Here is a 21,712-nt window from a genome sequence, read left to right as displayed (position 1 = left end):
TGGCCGCCCAGCTCTGAAGGCAGCGCAGAAGTAAGGGCGGCAATACCGCAACCTCCCTAAAATAGCCTTCCGACCCCCTGCAATTCCCTTTGGGTCAAGACCCCCAGTTTGAAAAATGCTGGTCTCCCCCAGGAAATCTGTATAGTATAGGGTAAAAGTACACAAAAGACCAGATTTCACTGGGGAAGGCTAGATTTCACGGTCTGGGATGCATTTATCATGGCTGTGAATTTGGTAGGGCACTATACATAAGCAATGAGTTTGCTTTAAATTATGTAAACTCAGCAAATGGAGGTCATGACTTTCCAAAGGAATCAGTTTGTCAGTATAAGCTAGAGAGAAGTCTCCCCCTGTGTCCTCTCTCTAAAAAAAGACTAAAGAAGTCATAGCCAAACAGGATTAACCTTTTTAAAAACACACAACATAAAGCATATTTCTTCAAATATAAAAGTTAAAACTACGCTTCTTGATATAATACAGTATCAGTGGCTCTAATACACACAGCTCTACTAGAACTGAAGTTTCTACCCTGCTTCTAGAAAATAATTAGGGCTTGTTTGTATATTCATTGAATACCCCAAACTCTCTTTAGCTTCAGTGGAGTTTAGGGTGCACAAAGAATTCCGTATCAGGCCTAAAAGGTGACCTGCAAATATTTTTGAAGTATTTCATTGCAATGAAAACATCTTTTAGCAAGGATCAAATAGGAATTCTGTGCTGCAGCTCTGATTAACTATACCTCTGAAACTCAGGGTATGAGTTATATTTCTAATTACAGATTTAGGTGCCTGGCTGTAGGAACCCAAAATTAAAAATGTTGATCCAGGCATATACACTTCAAACAAAAAAGGTTTATATTCAGTTTTGAATTACAGTACTTCCTTCGGGCTCTCCAGATTTCCTTACATATTTTGTGACTTGGTTTCACAAACTACTGTTTGATTTTATATACATTTCCAAGGACTTCAACTCTCAGTAAGCCATTCCCTTTATCTCATGTTAAATGGGTCAATATAGAACTCAACATTACTTCTGAAGCATGACCTTCTGAAACTTCGGCATGTCATTCTGGTTCCCAGACTCTTCCACGCTGGGACTTCTTTTGCCATACCAGGACCACCCTGTGATCTCATCATTTGCTGGGACTTAATTGGAACTCCCATTGAGCAATATGGGATGGATGGGGGATTGTGCCCCCACATTGAGAATCCAGGCTGTAATCCAATTAATTCTCCCTTTGGGTGGAAAGTTGGAGAGCAAGAGGTACCTGCAGAGTCCACAGGGTCTTTATTGAGATTAATGGGGCTGATCACATCTCTCAGAGTTATTATTTTAGGCAATACAGTGATGCCTGCCAGGATCTGCAGACAGCCTGAAACAATACTCTGAATCATGATCCTCCTGAAGTCTATTCATGACCCTCTAGGCAGACAACCCCGGCAGTACAGCAACCATCTTTGCACTATGGCATTCACAGCTAATCACAGGAAACTTTTTTTTCCCATTCTTAGCAAGTTTGTAGCAGCTTTCTGACACTATAATTGAGGCAGCAAGTTATTTCAAGTGGCAAGAACTACTATTGAGGAGAAAACGAGTCACTACATACCCTCTGCAGTGGGTCAATATAGATTTTGGTATAAAACAGCTGGTCATCATCATTATCCTGCAGGTTCCATTGCTGTACCATTTGGTTTATATAGGGAGCATAACCAATAAATCCTGCAATATCACACAAGAGAATTTATTTCTACTTGAAAACTATCTTTCTGATCATTCCATTGCATGTCAGACAGCAGTGTAACCGTTCTCTGCCAGCAGGAGGAGACAAAAGAAATTCATCAATTTCCAGCCAAAATTCATCTCCAAAGATCTGTCTTCATGATACACATTTTGAATAGCTTTCACCTGTTTAATTAGATTCCCTTATAATGGCATTTTAAGAAACATGGAGGATTCTGCAATCTGTTTTAGATAGCTAGAAGAAAAGCTCAGACAGTTCCAAAGTGTGGGTCTGAGGCTACGACTGTTGCTAAGAAAGAAGTGATCCAGCTGTGGAATACGGCATGAAGCTAAGCCTTAGTGTAGTCAGCCTCTCCTTGCCGGCAGGAAAGTATAAATCCAATATACCACAACAGTACAGGAAATTCAGCTGAAGCTTGTTACACATCACATTTATTTCAAAGACCAAAAAAAAGAAAAAGCAGGGGCTAGGTTGTGTGGGGGAATATGGCATTAACTCTCAAAAGCTGTGCCCACGAAGCTCCACCCCCTCATGCGTCCAAGAGGAGCCCAAGATGAGATGCCATGCACAACAGATTGTGCAGATTTTCATAGCCCAGAGCAACATAGCGACATTAGTCGATCTAATTTTAAAGTGTAGACCAGGCCTCAGTTACACTTGGTTTACATTTTGTAGGTCATCTTTGCAAAAACAAGTCTAAAGACTTGATTGCGCAGGTGGGTGGGGGGGGGGGGGAAGAAAGAGGGTTTGGTTGGTTGGTTGTTTTTTAAATAAATCATAGAATCTCTAGCACAAACATGGCAGCCATCCAGGAAAAGTCTCCAAGAAGAAACCCTATTCTGGCAGCTCCAGAGCCTGAGTTTATGCAAGCAATGTTTTTGCTAAATAAATATTTTAGCTTTCTCAATCCACTAACCCTCCTTCCCACCTCACAAATTAGCACACATCTTCATACACATTCCTTCAAAAGAAAACAGAGAATACTATTACAAATTTCCCAGTGCTGTAGCAACCTCAGAGACCAGGGTGCTACTAATAGTGCCCTGTCACAATACCTCTCTGCTAGATTGAAGATCCTATTATTTAATATTTGCTCTCCATGCAGATACTTATAGACTGGAATCAAATTACCTCTTAGCCTTCTCTTTGTTACGTTAGATTCAAAGAGCTCAATCTATTTATCACTATAAGGCAGGTTTTCTAATCTTTTAATCATTCTCGTGGCTCTTCTCTGCATCCTCTCCAATTTAACCACACCCTTTTTGAATTGTGAATTTCACAAGAACTGGACATGCTATTCCAGCAGTACAAATAAAGAAGTAACAGAACTTCTCTACACCTGCTTAAGAGTCCTCTGTTTATGCATCCCAGGATTACAATAGCTCTTTTGGCCACAGCATCACATAGGGAGTTCATGATCAGCTTATTATCCACCAGGACACCCAAATCCTTTTCAGAGTCACTGCTTCCCAAGACAGTTCCCCACCCTGCAAGTATGCCCTATATTCTTTGTTCCTAGATGTATACATGTACATTTAACTATGTTAAAATGCATATTGTTTGCTTGCACCCAGTTTACCAAATGATCCAGATCACTCTGAATCAGTGACTTGTCCTCTTCATTATTTCCCCAAGTTTTGTGTCATCTGAAAACTTTATCAGTGATGATTTTATTTTTTTCTTCCAGGTCATTGATAAAAATGTTAAAATAACTTAGGGTCAAGAACCGATCCCTTTGGGACACCACTGTAAACATACCCACTGAATGATGATCCCCTGTTTACAGTTACATTTTGAGACCTATCAGTCAACCAGTTTTTAATCCATTTAATGTGTGCCATGTTAATTTTATATCATTCTAGTTTTTTAATCAAAACGTTGAGTGTACCAAGTGAAATGCCTTACAGAAATCTAAGTATATTAAATCAACCCCCGTGTTGGCCACAACAATTTTTGAGTTAGGAAATGGTCATCTATAATGTTTAGAAATTCAGTATTGGCAGCACAAGACCTCCACATGTATTTTAAAGTCTGTGTCAAGGTATTAGTTACAAGCAAAGATGAAAAACAGGTTTTCCTCCAGCCAGGAGGTAAGAAATGTATATCCCTCTTTCAGTATGTAAATTAAGAAGAAGTATAAGCTAACACAATGGATGCTCACTTATATACAAAGTCAAAGTCAACATAGAAGCAGCACGCAAGGAAAATAAAAAAAAAAAAAGAAGAAGAAGAAGCAGCAGCAAGCCTCAGGTGGTACCCGGTCTATGAGCAAAGACAATGAACTTTGAGGGTATAACAAGAAAGCAATCACAAACCCACCTCCCCGCCCATCCTACACTCAGGAAGTAAATGGACAGTGTTTACATTCATGAAAATGGGATCTCAGTAAGCCTTGGTTGAAAACACTGCAAAGGACTTTCGGTGAGAAAAACCTTATTTAGACAAGTAGTTAACCTGTTAGTTAAGTTTAGACTCTAGAAAGCATGTTATGATTGTGTTTTATAGGTAACCATTTGTTTCCAAAATTTTACTCTATCACTTGAATCCTTTATAATATATTTATAGTGAAAACAAGAATAAGTTTATTGAAGTGCTGTGATGTTAAGCAAAGTGCTGATCCTGAGCTGAATCTTACAAGCTGATGAGTTCTGATTCTTTGGGAACAGCGGAAATGGTAGTTCTGTAAGTAGCCCATATGAGGGGACCACTTCAAAAGGGACTTGGGGATTGGGCTGCACCTGTTAAACTGCAAGGTAAAGTGAGAGCTGGCATAGCCCAGAGGAGAGTTCTTGAGTTGCTACAGGCTGGGTGGTGTTAGGAGGCTGACACTCAGCTAAGTATAAAGAAAGTCTCCTTTATGCTGGAAGCAGAGAGGAACAAGGTGATTCTCAAGAGTTAACAATTTTTTTTTCCTCTAATGGTGATTTAGGTGCCCAAACATGAATTTAGGAAACTAGCACTTTAGGTGAGGTGCCCAGCACACACACCCTATGAGAACAACGGAACAGCTAACTTTAATTAACCTTTAATATGTACAACAATCATACCTACCTCCTGAATTAAGGAATCGTTTTCCACTCCGGACAATGGGATACTTGTCTGCTAATCTTTTATCGGGCCATATTAGTCCATCTGCTGCAAATACTACTTTATGGTTAGCTTGCTGGAACTTCTTTAGCATCTCTTCAGGGCCACCCGCAAAGATAACATCATAGCTAAAGTAATGGAAAGATACCTGTTAGCTCTAATTTTAAAGAAGAAAATTCAAACCAGAAAAGTTTTGGCTTATTCAGACTTAAAACCATGCAGAGTTAAATAAACCAAAGAGTGGTCTCTTAATTTTGATGCAACTGTTTCATTCAGAAACATGGCATATTATGCCAGACTTTAAGTTAACACCATCTACAGATCCTGCTTCTTACCAAGATATGACCAATCAGTATCTTAACCACTCTACATATATGTATCCCTTCCCTGTTCACTCACACAGAAAATTTTCTGAATATTTTACTTTTTTGGCTGAAATTTTTAAGGCTTTGCCTCTAACTTCGGGGGGAAGGGGTTGTTTGGTGGTTGTTTTTTAGTTTGAGTTCTAATTAAGAGAAGAATAAGAAAATACTTTTTCCATTGTAAAACAACTTAAAAAAAATTATTGTGTAGGGGCTCAACAACTGAAATAGATTGGGGTTGGAATCTGGCATAAAATGGCCCTTGCTGTAAAGCAGTGAGTGGTCTCGTTCCACAAGGGAACTGGTTAAGATTTGATGGGGTTATTATCTTTAAAAAGTCACATACTAAGCATGTGCAGTAACCCTACAGTTTTAAACATAGAGAAACCCATGAATGCATACACCCTAACTTAGCTATGCACTTTTCAAAGGTTTCAGGAAAATAGAGGATCCGATAAATGGGATCCTCTTCTTGTTGAATTCCCTACCAATACAGCCCCTTATCTTAGATGATAACAGACAAAGCTTGGAGTCCAGATGTCCTGAGTTCTAGACGTACCTCTTCTACCCACTGGCCTTCACAGTTCTCTAATTTCACATCCTTATTCAAAGCCTTGCAGTATAAACCTCCCAGAGTGAGAGTTAAATATAACTCATACACCGCTACCTTGATATAACATGACTCGATATAACAGGAATTCGGATACAACGCGGTAAAGCAGTGCTCTGGGGGGGCGGGGCTGCGCACTCCGGTGGATCAAAGCAAGTTCAATATAGCACAGTTTCACCTATAATGCAGTAAGATTTTTTGGCTCCCGAGGACAGCATTATATTGAGGTAGAGGTATTTCAGGTGGGAATAACAGACAAAAAGGTTGAGGGCCTAGATTTCAAGAACCTACCTCTTTGTACATATTTGGTAGCCTCATAGCCTCCTCACCAGAAAATTGAGATATTCGTTCTTACAGCATCTTTCTATACCTCGCTGGAGGACTTTGAGAATTAATTGGGCATTATCAGTTCTTGGGGGGGAGGGCAGCAGGGGGCGAGACACTGAGCTATAAGAATGCAGAATAGAACCCCCCCTGCCTGCTCTTCACTGTGGAAATCTATACATCCTTCACACTTCCAGGAATAAGATGGAGAATAAATCATTGTGATTACTTATATCAGGTAACATTACAACAGGAATGCAGCAAATGAAACATACCTTTGTCAAGTATTTGTGGGCCCTAATCCATTTAATCCTAATCCACCTTCGCTCTAATATAAATGTAGACAGTATTTCATTAATGACTAGCTCCCTTGTTTATGCATACTTTAGGTGTTATTCCAGTCAGTAAGTGGGAGGCTAGGAAGCCTGCCTTCCTTAGTGACAATTATAGAGGTTTGAATTTAAAGCAGTTACATATGGAATTCATACCATGAATATGTTACATAGCACAGTTATATGCCCTGTGGTCTATGAGTCTTGATCTATGAGTTTTCTACTATGCAATCTAGTTGCTTACTTCAAAAAAAGAAACCAAATTAATAGGAGCACAGGAAATAAAAACTGCCGGTTGGATTAAATCAGTAGTCCATCTTGTCCAGCAGCCTGTCTCCTAGTATGGCCACACTAGATGTTTGAGGAAGGGGAAAGAAACCCTTCAACAGGCCAGTTTGAACTACTTGCCCACAGGAGAAGTTTCTTCCTAAATTCTGTCAGTTACTGGATGGCTATGAAAGAGAAAAAAAGTCTTTTATTCCTTGTAATCCCCCCCTCCCACAGCCACTGTCTAACCTTACTGTGGATGTTCTCTTTACCCATGAGAACATCCAGTCCTTGAATCCTGCTAACCTCTTGGTCTCAGTGATATCTTGTAGCAGTGAGTGTCACAAGTTTATTGTACATTGGAGGGCCGAGCGGGGAGAGGGGAAACAAACTTCTCAGTTTGAAGATTGTTGCCTTTCAATTTCATTATGTTCTTGTACTACAAAAACTAGTAAACAGAAGCTCTGCATTTAACTTCTCTATCTCATTCATCATTTGGTATTATGCAAACATATGCCTTCTTCTCCATCACCTCTAAACTAAACAGCTCCAATGTTTCATTCCATCCTCATAATGAAATCTTTCTACTTCTAGTAATATTAATCTCTCAACTCTGAGCACCATTTTCCTGCTATAACTTTTTGGAGGTTGGTTGAGCAGAACTAAACTGTATTCCAGGTGAAAAAAGACATACCATTGGGAGCATTATAATATTTTCTATCCCATTCTTTATACATCTTAATATTTTGTTTTGACTGCTATTGCTTATTGAGCAGAAGTTTTCACTGAGCTGACGACAATGCTGTCCAGGTCTCTTTCCCAAAAGGTTATAGTTAATTTTACAATAAGCAATGTTTATGTGTCATTCAAATTATTCAAATTATTCCTGCCAACGTGCATTTCTAAATTACATATCCCTGTCACCTGACAAGGCTCTAATTCCTCTGAGGCCTCCTCTAATCGGGTATAGCAGTCAGTGACCATGGGGTATCTGTACCATTACCAATACTGAGCATAGCCAGCAAGACAAAAATAAGATACTCTTTGAAGTGGCGCTGATTGCACTTGTTTGCTTTCCCCTTTTACACTAGGGATTTGTACCAATGAAGCTACACCAGTGGCTGAAGTCCCCAAGACCTGACTTAGTGCTGTTGTTACACCTGCACCCAACCCATACCACACAACGCAATTAGCTTCCCCACCTAACTTTGACTTTCCTGTGGACCTGGGCATTGAAGGGCATGATATCTGCCCACATTCCTGTTTTCCCCAGATTAAATCTTAGCATGCATGCACCCTGAAAATTAGTGGCATTTACCTGATTTAATCTAGAGGAAAATACTGTTTAAGTAATAAAACAGGTGTTGAAAGAGGCATTTATGAGAAATGGGTTTTCAAAGCATCCTCTATAAAGAGAAGAGCAAACCACTGGCAAAAGCTACTTGTTACGAACCGTAACAGAAGCAGCAGAGTCAGAGTTTAGTCCCTTGGCCAAAAAGATGCCTTGTTCCAAAACGGAGAGACTTGGCATAGCTGCATCCTTTCCAGCTTATTTCCTATGGGGGAAGAGGGGAATGAAGAGAGACTTCAAAAACAATCTCAATCTATCTGCCAGGATGAGGACACAGTAATCGCAAGAATACCGTTTTTTGGAGTCAAGGGGAAAAAATCCTGCCTCATAAATTACTCTGAAGACAAATGAGTAATTTGGAAGGAAACTCATATTTCTGAAAGTGGTATCTTTGGTGTCCCTTTCTTGCTGCACTCAACTCCAAAAGGCATAAGCATACACACTAGGGGAGCAGGCATGCCAGAGTGCACTGCACAAGAGCTTTTCTTTGCTTCCCAGCAACCATGGGACGCAGAGTGTCAGAGCAGCCAGGAAGTCATTCTAATTTACATGGGTTGGGGCAGACAGCAGAGGCTGAGTAGGCCCCTGCAAAAGATATCAATGACTCAGACTTTAACACCAGACGGGACCATCAGGATCATCTAGTCTAACTTCCTGCACAAAGCAGGCCACAGAACCTCACCCACCCACTCCTGTAAGAGACTTCTAACCTCTGGCTACGTTACTGAATTCCTCAAATCATAATTTAAAGCCTTCATGTTACCGAGAATCCACCATTTACTCTAGTTCAAACCAGCAAGCGATCCATGCCCCATACTGTAAAAGAAGGTGACCACCCTCTTCTCTCCCCCCCGCCCCTTCAGGTCTCTGCCTGAAAGCTTCTTCCCTCCCTCAAATGCAGGAACAAACTAAAGGAGAATCTATCCACTGAGTACTACTCTAAGAGTAGTCCTTTGAAGTGAAGGGGACCTACTTCCAGAGTAAGGTACTGCTCAATAGGAATAAGGGTGCTGCTTTACAGACTTTTCTAAAAGGATTTAAATTTATGATGCTAAAATAAAGTGCTTTGAATCCAAGTATCTTTACATTTCACAGAACTTAACACTCATTCCAGTTTTCCAATTGTCTAAAAAGCCTTAAAAAAAAAAAAAAGTAATCATATCCATTTGGCTTGGCAGACCTGACCAACCCAGCCACCACTAGTTTGGAAGCAGAAAGAGGAGGAGGGCTTTGCAGCACAAAGCAGAGTAACTGGTAAATAGGCACCCCAAGGAAAGGAAGTGTGTTACATACCATATATAAAAATAAGTAGTTTTATGAAAACTGGTTTGCCCTCCTGTAGGTTTGGCACAAGGTTTAATTCAAAGAAATAAGTATCCTTGGAATCTCCCCAGCCTTACAGACATTATCTGCCTTTGTTCAGATACATCCTTCCCTCCTCTTCCCATTCTGACTCAGAGCTAGGATACAGCAAGACAGAGGGGATAGGCTGATGGGGAGAAGAAAAATGGGGGTTGGTCAAAGGCTTTAGCCCAGTAGTTTTATGGCAGGCTGCACTTTTCCATTTCCAAATGGATCTACTGCAGCATCTTCCAGCTGAGGACAGGAACCAGATGCATCTCCAGAGCACTGCTTCCTAAGCAAGTTTACTTCTGCAATAACAGGTTTATCAAAGGTGGCTCCATTCCTCCCTCATCCCCAGAAGATTAGTGCAGGGCATTACACTAACTATTTGTGAAATGGATACGCTGGCCAGGACTCGGCAAGTGAAAGAATAACCCACACAGGTGTGTAGGGCTTTAAAAAACAAGCTGAAGCTTTATTAGTCAGTGTGATTGAACTTTATTAACAGTGAGCTTTAATTTAAACACCACCACCACAGCTGTTACTCAGCAACACCAATCCATTGTGGAGCTCCAATTTCCACTAACTGAGATAGCTCTCTTATCCTACAAGGTAGCTTCACTTCTGATCCAAACAAATGCCAGTATTCGGGATTAACCATCCTTCTAATGCTCCTCTTTCATGGAGAGAAGTGCAAAAAATACTGATAACGGATGAGTGAAAATGTGCACAGTTTAGATGCCCAATACCCCATCTGAGTCCTCATTGGCTCCTGGCCCATTGCTCAGGGTTGGAGTAAGCAAAAATGACCCTACTTTCCTGCAACATTTGGACATTAATGTAACTAAATCTTGTCATTGACTGTATCATTCATTACATGCCAGGCCTGCCTGTTACTTCAAGGATAGCAAAAAAGAAAAAGCATCTTGCAGCATGGGAAAAATTCTTTCCCAATTCTACACAGGTGGTGAGCCACAGCTTAGATGAACACCACAGCCCATTTCTATGCTAGAAAAATGAACCTGCTCCTATGTGAAATGATGTGACTGCACCAATAGTTCAGTGTATCTAACTGACCCTGTATGAGCAACAGTGGGATTTGAACCTGGGACTCAGAGAATTAGCAGTATGAGACTTTACTACTCAAATTATAGGACTAAGACCTTGTGACTTTTACACCCACTTAGGGAGAGGGCAAAAGCAAAAGGACAGAATTTAACTCAAGAAATATAAAACGTTGGAGTGGGGTGGGGACGGGAGATCCCTCTACAATCAGTATAAAAATTTGAAAGAGATTTCACACACAAGTTCTAAGTAAAGATATCTTCAAAATTAAAAAATTTAAAATAAGTTCACTAGTACTTGGCCAATAGGGCAGACTAAATTACTCATTTTATCAAACCCAAATAAGGTTAACTCCTTTTAAAGAATTAAACAAACAACTGCTCTCACGATGCATTCCATTTATCAAAATGCAGTAAATTGGTAATAAGGTTAAATATGAAAGAAAGTGTCTAAGTAGCAATTTAATATCTGAATGGGTAGCTTATCCTACCAATCGTACATCACTCTAAATGCAAATTAAATGTAGGAGAGTGAAAATATTTAGTCCCCCTATGTCATTTCTGTTACAAATGTTATTCATAAAGTGGGTAAACTGATTTGTGCTTTCCATTTCTAACTATTTCTTGTATATCACAAAGAAAAAATGAGAGAATGTAAGTCAAGTCATAAAACATGACTGTAATGTTGAGAATCCAGTTGAACAGCTGTCCTAACTCATAAGGTAGATAGAAAAGCATGGGAAATTTTGAATAATTAAGATAATGCAGGGAGATCACTCTCTCACATATGAACTTTGCTAACCTAGCCCCTCCATATCTGTTTAACTTGCAAAAACACTCCTAAACTTTGAAGGAAATCCAAAATTGCACAGAAGTTATACTAAATCAAAAGAGAAATTAACCTGGTGTAAGCCCAAGAGGCCATTGCATTGTGGTCTTGTTTAGAATGGCAGTATGTGTAAATGACAGATTGAGTGGTTTTAAAGATGAAAAGGAAAAAAAAAAGAATTATAGTATGTCTGCCAAAACTTTTATTCCAAACTGACAAAAGCCTGCATCAGTTGCTAGGACATCACGGTCAATAATAAAAGCAGCAGATGTTACTCAGCTCACACAACTTCTCAGGGTGCGCAAACTGAAGCATTTCCGCAAGTCCCTACTTTGTGATTCACTCTCCTTGCATCCACCAAGGCAACTGCTTTAAAGGTTTGACCTGGCTCTGATTGAAATTGACAGGGAAGCTTCTGTAGACTTCCATGGACCAGATTCTCAGTTACACCAATCCTGTCCTTAGGGAAGGAGCAGGAGGGATGGGGGGAGGGGAGGGGAGGAGAGAGGAGAGGGAAAGATGGCTTCAAGTCACCTTTGTGCTCCTGATATTCTGGTCTGAGAGGGACCTACTTGGCCCTCAGGTAGGCTGCTCTAACTTATAGTTTGCTATGGACCCTGGGAAGCAGAAAACAGCTGTAGTTAAATGTGCTGCAGCATGCTACATCCCTGCTCTGGGGCTGTCCTCTCCTCATAGGCAGTAGAATCATGGCTGGTGAGGGAGCCCTTACTGCAGCTCTACAGCAGGTGGGGAGACCCTCACACAGGAGATATTTTCAGGGAGCACTTCCAGCCTATTTAAGACCTCTTTAAACTGCCAGACCAACATAAAGGGGCTTTAGTGTTTCTGAGAATTACGTCCCAGCTGTCTACTGGCCAACACTTCAGTTTGAAGCTGCTTTTACCACTTCCTCACACACCATTTCCATCTCACAGTCACTTAAGAGCAACAAGACAGTTGCTTTTTCATGGGAAAAGGTAAACTAATAACCAAATGTCTAGTGAGTCAATGAGTTTCACAGCTTGTTCGTGTAAGAACATTGTTCATAGTACAGCAGAGCCATGGCTCCGAAACAATTTTTACATCTGTAAATCTGACAAAAAAACCCAACATCTGCTCCAATTGCGTAATATTTTTATGAATGGAAAACTAGAAGCTAACTTTCTCAGATAAAAACTAAAGCAGGAGAAAATATCAGCATGCCACAAGAGCTTTTATTAGCATCCTATAAAGGGTAGGGCATGAAAGCAACAAGCAGAATTTGCTTACCATTCAACAAACATTACAACCAAGTCCTCTTGATCAGCATAGCTTTCTATTCCTTCTTTCAGCAATCGCACTTTCTGTCCTCCTCCAATAGAGTTCATTAACTTTCCACCTTTCCACTCTTCACCTTTACCAAGAACCTGGAAACAGGGAGAAAGTACATTTTTTCGCTTGTACCCACAGGGTAATTTTTTTAATATAACCTCGTTAAAAAATGGATGTCAAAGAAAAGGCAAGCAAGCAAACACTTTAACTAGTGGATATTATAGCATTGTAAAGTGCAGTGAGTCAGCATTTCAAGCAGTTTTCCATGTCAAGTAGAACCTAGCACAATGACATCATTTCAGAAATAGGAGAGACACATTTCCTAACCAAACAACAACCGAAAGATTACTTTCCACTACATCTCATATCTAGGGTGACCAGACAGAAAATGTGAAAAATCGGGACAGGGGGTGGGAGGGTAATCAGTGCCTATATAAGAAAAAGCCCCAAATATCAGGACTGTCCCAATAAAATCAGGATATCTGGTCACCCTACTCATATCTGTCTCACTTAGGAAGAGAAGATATGTGGATGGTAATATTCCTCTAAATTGTGTATTAAAACAATCGTTCACTACATGACCTTTAAACATTGCTACAGTATTTGGAGGGAAAGAGGGGTGAAAGAGCATAGAAGAGATATGACAATGGAAACTATAAATGTTTCGTTGTTTTTAATGCCTCAGGCCACTTTCTCACACTAGAAGTTTAGGATGGATTCCTCAATGTATGATAGGCAATTAAATCAACTAAACAGAATTCCATCCTTACCAAGTATTGTAGGGAATCATATCAGCAATAAACACCTAAATCTTTTGTAAGCCTTGAAAGTTTAACACAAGATTATTATTTTTCCTTGAACTACTAAATATCAGAGGGATTACAGCAATATAGGTGCTATAGAACAATCAGCAAAATTACAAGCAAACTCTCCAAAGGTCAATTTCCTAGGATTTTTAATATATTATTTTTAAGTTAGGAAAGCTGATCTTTCCTCCTGTACTTTTTCAGGACTTGATGGTTGAAGTAAACAGACTGCAGCATTTCAACTTATTTCTAAAAGAGAAACCAATGGGCCAACAGTCATTAATTGGTCTCTTTTGATTTACAGTTTCAATAGTGTGATAAGCATAATGTTTTACCACTGATTCATTTCAATCCCTTGGTTTTGTCTTGAGGGACTGATTTATGGAGAAAAGTTTAAAAAACGGGGGGCGGGGGGGGGGGGGGTGTCATGCTCCTGTGAGATTTGCAGCTTCAGGATACAGATTCCTTCGTTCTGCATTGAAATAGTAGGACAGAGTAGGACAGCAAGAGGATTGGGCGATCAAAAGTGGTGAAAGAGTGATAAGGGAGGATTGAGAAGCTTTGTATTGTCCTCTCACCAGCTCTACAGAGATTCCCTGGTAAATGTAACACAGCTAATGGATTTATTAGGTTTCCATGCCTCCCCACCCCCAATAGTAGGACCCATTTAAGAGGTATGGGGCCCTGAAGGCATCTTCAGCTGCATGAGCTCTGTCAGCACAGCTCCCATGGGTTTTGCTGCAGGAGGGATGATGAGGTAGTGAAATAAATATAGCTTTGCTAAGCAACGACTAAGGTGTGACATGATAATCTACAAACACTTGAAGGGTGCGAATGCTGAGGGAGGAGTGGCATGCTTAGAATAAAAAGGTGCAACAGCAAAATAGCTAGGAATAACAACAAATGTGGTAGTAACAGAATGAAATTAAGAAAGAAAACTTAGACTTTCAGAAAGGTCTTCCCAACTGTGAAATCTATGAATCTGTGGAATAATTTCTCAAGGTCAGTGGAAGAAACCCCATTTCCTGGCACATTTAGAAACAGACTAGACAAAACACTAGCAAATGTGTCATGGGAAACCTATCCTGCAAGGATACGGAACAGATGACCTAATGGGTTGTCTCCATTGCTAGGTCCCATAACTGTTTTACCTTACTGCAGCATAATCATGACACATTGTTTCTGTGTTAAGACTATTTCATTTCTGAGCTGAGGCTATAAAACTATGTCCAATATTCAGCATGAGTGACAGAGCATACAGTACCTTCACTGTATAGTTGAAGTGCTTTGCAGTTTGCATGAAGCGGTGAAAGCCATCTGTTTCTTTAGTTGCTATAGTTAGAACTAATAGTTTATCTGGTGGGGGCAAAAAAAAGAGATAAGATCAACAACTTTATATCATAAAGCCACAGTTTATGACAAAGAGATGGACCATCAGATCTGAATGCATATTAGCTTTCATAGTCCACACTGAGCAACATTGTGGAGTTACTAAAGTATTTGTGCCCCTGTGTGTCTGATTTAGAAACAAAAAAAATGGAGAGGATGTCACATTACAGGATTATAACTTCAAATGAGGAACCAATGACTTCAGATGAACAAATAGCCTGTGTTCTTCCATATGCCGCAATGAAAAAAGCAGAATATATCTAAGACGCAAACAAATGGAATCTAAACAAAAACAAGCTAATATAATTACGAAACAGGAAGGGCTCTTTAAAGAAAATCGATGCAATACATTTCTAGTCTGAATTGAACTAATCCTATGTCTGATTACCACACGGCGGCAATGCACTACAGAATTTTGCACCAGATCCAGCTTACCAAATTCTTTAAATGCTGTTGGCAGGCACAAAGGCTTGGAGACTCCGTTTATAGGTTAACATTTTTACAGTTCTAGAAATACACTGCTGGGAGTAGAGTCCCCTGGAAGCCTGCACTCCTGTGACGGATTAAATTTTTTTGCCTTTAAAACATTGTGTCAAAGAGAAAAGCTGTTCATTCTTATTCCAAGTCTGAGGTCTGTATGCCACCTTGTTGCCTACTCTGTACTTTCAGTGGCATGCCAGCAAATGACAGTAAACTAACTTTCTTGTCATCGCCTTTGCTTTTGACTGAAGTTGCTATCTTGAAGGGTTCAGATGAAACTGTGAAGCTCCAGAAGAGCTTGGCATTGCCCTGACTCAACTATTGAGCAGTGCTCTGTACCATGGCCTCAGTACCATGGCTATGCAATAAAGGTCCACACTCAGTTATGGATACCTAATCATGCAGGAACCCTATCCAACTTTAACTTTCTAGCCAGACTGGTCAGTGCGCCAGTGAGTATTTCAGTTCTCTGGTTTGGTTCAAGCCACAGCTGTTTCCTAAACAGAGCTTGTGAGCCCACTGCCACTCAGGGGTTCCATCCACCAGCTCCTGCCAGCCGGGATCCCGGCTGCCGGACCCACTCAGCCCGTTGCCAATCTGGGGTCCCAGCCCTGCCCATATACAGTGGGTACCTACCTTCTCCCTGGTTCTGGCCCATTCTCTTCCTCTCTCTGCACTGAGCTGAGGGTGGGAGTGCACTGAGCACAGGGCTGGGGGGTGAAGGGTCTGGCCAGGAGCTAGAATGAGGGAGGGGGCTCAGGGTTAGGGCAGAAGATTAGGGTGCGGGGGGATGAGGGCTGGGGCTCTGGCTGGGGATGAGGGGTTCATGATGCAGGAGGGGGTTCAGGGCTGGGGCAGAGGATTAAGGTGCAGGGGATGAGGGCTCTGGCTGGGGAGGAGGATGAGGGGTTCATGATGCAGGAGGGGGTTCAGGGCTAGTGCAGAGGATTAGGGTGCAGGGGGATGAGGGCTGGGGTTGGGGGCATTGGAGAGGCTCAGGGCTAGGGCGGAAGGGCAGGGTAAGGGCAGCCTGCCCTGCCATAGTGTTTCGGGGGGCACTAGGACCCTGGGGCAGCAGACAGCAGTTGTTGCTGGGAGCCACTCCGCGTAGGAATGTGCTACACCGGCAGAACAAGCAGGCAAGGGAGAGGTGCGCTCCACTTTCTTCCAGGCAGGGACGCGGAAGGGCTGGGGGGAGACCCGCAGGTTGGGGCTGGGGGAGAGATCCAGCTCCAAATATTGGTGGAGCAGAGCCCCCAGCCCTGAATATTCCTGGAGCATGGCTCCAGGGGAGGGGGGGAAGGTGGGAGAGAGGCTGGCGGCTTGCCGCGCCGGGAGAGTAAAGCCATTTGCCCACCCTTGCATTAGGGTGTGCCTGGGCACACCCGGCACACCTATGTCCCTGCCTCCGTGGCAGGGGGGCAGAGAAGAGCGGGCCGGGCAGGATTTTTAATGGCACCCTGCTGCCTGCCAGGACTCCGGCAGGCAACAGCGTGTCATTAAAAATCGGCTCGCGTGCCGTCTTTGGCACGCATGCCATAGGTTGCCGACCCCTGCCCTAAACACACAGGTCTTCAACATTTGTGTATTTTATTGGTCACCTTCCAGTTGGCATTTTGTTTTGTTTGCAAACAACAGAATAAATAAACCATGATGTAGTAAACATACTGCTTATCCATTTCCGTCACTTGCCTTGTGGGATGCATATCACTAGTTACTGTTCCCTGGGATCAGTGAGCTTCAGCAAACCAACTGAGGTATCACTATTTCATTGCTCCTTCACCTACTCCTTTGATTACTGGGTGAGAGCTAGCAAAAACAGCAAAAGGAGACCTAGGAACAGAACAACAGGGCCCAAGAAAATAACATGATTCTCTAACCACATTGAAGGAAAAGTGGAGTTTTAACCTAGAGTGTTCATGAAGGAAAGTGTTTCCTTTTAATTCAACCCCACCAGACTACAGAGACTGGCTTCAAGATCCATAGAAATAGGGAATCAAAATTACACCTCTGCCTCCCATTGTGCAGTGCCTAGCTGCTGCCTTCCCTCTTTGTGTGGCTTTATTTCAGTGATGCAGTGGTGTCAATAGTTTTAATTTAAAGTATTTGGAAATTCTTTTGGATCAAAGAGCCTACAGAAAAATGCTATTCTAAGCAAACAGTAGCAGTTAATAGAGATTGGTGAAGTTGTACAGAAAAACTAAGAACTGAGTAGACAAAAACTTCTGGAGGCTAGAAAAAGATAATTATTTCCTACTCCTCTGGTCCTTGAACATTTTCATTTCCTGGATCAAAAGTACCAAAATTGTGCAGGACAGGTGGCTCTGATATCCCCAGCCAAAGTGGAAACTGGAAATACTTGAAGTGTGACAAGAAAAAAAAAATCTATTTGAGATTTACAGCCTAAGTTTGAATACTAGATAAACATCCAAGCTTTAGGGTGCTTATCCAAATATTTTTAAATTTCTCAAGTGTTTCGACTTAAAAATATTTCAGCAGCCTTTTGTAAAAATACAGTGCCCATGTTTTAAAATGTATGGGTTAATCTCACAATAGGACTTCAATGCAAAGTGTCCACGGAGGTACTGACCTACAACCAGACACAAAATGTGAAATAATACTTCTATATGACTAAAAAACTTTTTGTTTTAAAGGACATCCAATCTAAAGTGGTTATACAGGAGTCAATATAGAATGAATAAAAGTAAATCCTGGACCACGACTAAACCAAAACTGAAGAGAAAAGGGTAGGTTTTTTTTCCTGTGAAATGAGAGTAAATTATATATTAATTTAAAAATATAGCACTTAAAAGAAATAAAATGCACTGGAAAATGTGATCATACTAGACTGTGTTACAAGGCCAAGTTAATCCTACATGACCCCTAAAGAATTGGCTACAGATTTACAAGACTTGGCAGAATTTCATTTGCGGCAGACATATTTTACATCTACCCTTTTCTGCGGAATGTTAACGTCAAGGATTTCAATATCTGTACTAGACAAGATGATGTAAGTGCCAAGTCTTGGCTAGATCAGATTTTTTTAATATACAATTCAACTTAATGACTCAGAAAAAAATTCAAACCAACATATGTTCTGACAAGCACAAGTTATCTAGCATAGCTAATTGGGGGGGAGGGGTTGTTTTTTGGTATAATGGAAGTTTGTATAAAGCCATCAGCATTTTGTGCAAAGACATTTGGGGCATGCAGTCCAATCTGCACTGTGTTCATTTAGCCCAACATTCATTATACAACACCATAATGGTCCAATACATTTTTCTAGACTCATTCAAGATGGGGGAAATAAGCAAGCATGCTGGCGTGTAAATAATCACAACCTGGGACTGTATAAAATGGAGAAATGTAGGCAGCCAAATTGAGGAACAGTTGACACTGATTTTCAAGAGGACCTACAAGATTATTTGTATTAATTGAAACCACAAACTGATTACATTATTTAGTGTCTCAAACTGTGTCATACCAAACTCAGGCAACAAGTAATATCTGCAATAAGAATATTTTGTCTTTTGGTATATTTGTCCTGGTTTGAACACGCATTTTTTATACTACAGCTAATAAGTTGTTACATACTCTCATTCAGCAGCTCTAATCCATTGATCACACGAGGGTACATGTTGTTAGGTGTATGTGATTCTTAAAGTGTTCTTTTGCAAACACAGTAGCAACTGCAGCTACTGTGCTTCGACTTGGACTCTGTTTACGCAATAGTTATCCTTTGAGGTTTTGTTTTTTTTTTAAATTGGGCTCCGTCTGAAGAAAGCAGACAGAATGTGCCGTCATCCTGTCTATTGTGTCCGGAGAGGCACTGCAAAAATTTATTCAGATTACGGTTATATGGGCACACAACTGAAAAAGCAGCTCCCTTTTCTTTCAAACCAACAAGTTACTGAAAAAAATAATCATGTAATTCATATAACTTCATAGGCCTTATTCTGATCTCATGAACTGGCATAGCTCCACTGACTTCCTTGGAGATGCTGCTCACTTATTCCTATGTAAGTGAGGGCAGGTCTAAACTACAGCCTAAGTGAATATACCTTACTTCGCTCAACAGTGTGAAAAAGCCCCCCCGAGCGATGCAAGTTTCGGGCTGTCCACACCAGCACTATGTCGGCAGGAGACACTCTCCCGTCGACATAGTTTCTACTTCGCGCCAAGATGGAGTAATTATGCCGACAACAGAGCGCTCTCCCATCAGCATGGCAGAATTAAAATTTACGTGCCAGACGTGTTGCAGCTGCACTGATGTAACGCTGTAGTGTAGACTTGCCCTGAGAGAAGAATCAGATCTCTCTGTAAAAGAAAAAGACTTAAAAAAATTATATTCACACATCGCATTTAATTCCTTATCAACTCATCTTTAATGCCAAGGTCTTCGACAATTCTACTTCTCATTAGTTATATTTCTGAGCAATTTTAAAAAGAAACAAAGCCTGGTGGCTTTAACACATTAGTCCTGCAAAACAGCTACCATCTAATGTCAATTCCAATTAAAAATTCCTTGAAATCTACTATGAAAATATAAGAGGTAAAATTAAGTCTTATTTAAAAGGGACCTGAATTCACTAATTTAGTCATTCAGATACAGCAAGTCCTTAAAGGCAATGGGCCATATTCTGATCTTTTACTGGAATAAACCCGAGGTAACTCTACTGAAATCATGTTGAAGTCATAAAACTAGTGTATGTGATAAACAGAAACAGGACAGGTAAGTTTAATCAAGGTGTCTTTTTATTCCAAGATGTGATGCCTCTGAAACCTCAAATTAACAAATAAAAGACCACATAATGCAATAGCATCAGTACATTTCCTAGCAGATTTCTATACATCACAAAATCTGTCATATCTCATGCCCTGATGGAAGACTAAGCCATAGATCAAGGATTGAATGCTGCACTTAGCATCTGGCCCCCAAGGTGAGCCCTCTAAATAAGGGCATTGATGAAGCAATGTTGGGAAGATTCCTCCATCACTGTACTTGATATAAATTTTCCTGGGCCAATACCTAGCCTCCTTACTCACATGAGTAGTCTCCTTTACTCCAAGAGGGCTACTCACGGACACCAAGCAGGACTTGGCCCTGTGGATTAAAGCAGGACTTATTATATTAAAGTCTGTCAATTCAGTACCTTTAACAAACTATCATTTCACTTAAGCAGGAGAGGGAAGGGAAAATGAAGAAACAGTGCTAAAAAATGCTCATGTTAAAACTTGGCATTTAATCTCCATAAGACTAAATAATGTGCTTGTAACTCAGGGTCACCCAGCGTGGCTCTATCCTGCTCTAATAGCTGAATGCTAGAGTTCGTACAGCCTTTGTGCTAACAGAGCGGGATCTTTTAGCTTAGCAGTAGAGACTTATGCTTTTAGATCTAGAGGGCCTGGGTTTGAACACTGCTATTGACAGGACACCCATGGCATAGTGTTACAAATTGGTGAAATTAAAATGGATCTTATCTTGTTTCTGGAAACTTTCAATACCATACACAATTTACATGCACAATAATATTTCTGACAACAAACATGACCGTGTCCATATATGTAGGAAACCAAGGTAGCTACAGGAGACCAGTGATATCCATGCAGGGGACAAAGGGACTCCCCAGGAACATTCCTTATCCACCTACTCTTTGGCAGTATGCCTCCATTGACATACAAGCTGTCATTTGCACCTTGTCTGTCACCAGAGGGGAGTATCAGGCCCAGTGTTTCTTTATACAACAGACTTAAGCAGCATTTGAACATATGTAAACAGGAAGAATGCGATCCCATAGCCCAATGCAATACCAAAGTATAAAAGGAAGTATGAAGACTGGAACTTCAATCCAGCTGAGTGTGTTAAACTTAGCAGAGTGTTACTATAGAGGACATTCTGACAATTACATAAATAAAACAGACCTGCTTTCCAGAGACAACCGCTGAGACACACAGCATTTGGCTGACACAGTATCTCCAGAGGCAAATGTGCTCATTTTTAAATGCAAACTATAACTTTACCAATAAGGAAACACTTTGCTAGTCATGTCAAGAAAGCCAAGGTTGCATACAAAGATCTTTGTAACCTATTAGGAGTCCTAATGAACATTTTACATCAGCATCTAATTTCCCTTGCATAACTGATTTTTGGGCTGCTACAATCAAGGATCTGACAACACTCCCATCATAAATATTTGTTTTCAGGAGTCAGAACTATAATTCAGAATGTTTGCTTTGGGCTGAAGTTTAGCCAACAAGGTCTAAGCCAGGAACAGTTCTGCCAAGTTTAAGTAACAATGTCCTCCACCCAAGCCCCCTGCCAAACAATGTGTGACTAGCCAGACTTTTGCCAATCTTTGACCCACATGGTTTTTACTGAATGAAGACTCACAGATTACTAGTTAATTTGCACCAG

The 21,712-nt window shown here is 40.9% G+C and overlaps 1 protein-coding gene across 3 annotated transcripts in view; it reads right to left on the bottom strand.

Annotated features, from left to right (window-relative positions):
- The window catches only part of PLOD2 (procollagen-lysine,2-oxoglutarate 5-dioxygenase 2), a 73,354-nt gene that overhangs the window by 34,539 nt on the left and 17,103 nt on the right, over positions 1-21,712 (bottom strand). For all 3 annotated transcript variants that reach the window (XR_010590630.1, XM_005303281.5, XM_005303282.5), the window contains exons 2-5: positions 14,693-14,784; positions 12,581-12,717; positions 4,793-4,956; positions 1,607-1,719 (exon numbers count right to left, since the gene is read on the bottom strand). Coding sequence is in view for 2 of the 3 variants with exons in the window: in XM_005303281.5 (XP_005303338.2) it covers positions 1,607-1,719; positions 4,793-4,956; positions 12,581-12,717; positions 14,693-14,784 (506 nt within the window). In the remaining variant the exon portion in view is untranslated. The remainder of the gene's footprint in view (positions 1-1,606; positions 1,720-4,792; positions 4,957-12,580; positions 12,718-14,692; positions 14,785-21,712) is intronic.

This window comes from Chrysemys picta, chromosome 9, assembly GCF_011386835.1.
Source record: "Chrysemys picta bellii isolate R12L10 chromosome 9, ASM1138683v2, whole genome shotgun sequence".
Taxonomy (NCBI): Eukaryota; Metazoa; Chordata; order Testudines; family Emydidae; genus Chrysemys; species Chrysemys picta.
The sequence above is the reverse complement of the archived record's forward strand: the minus strand, read 5'-3'. Positions and strand labels throughout refer to the sequence as shown.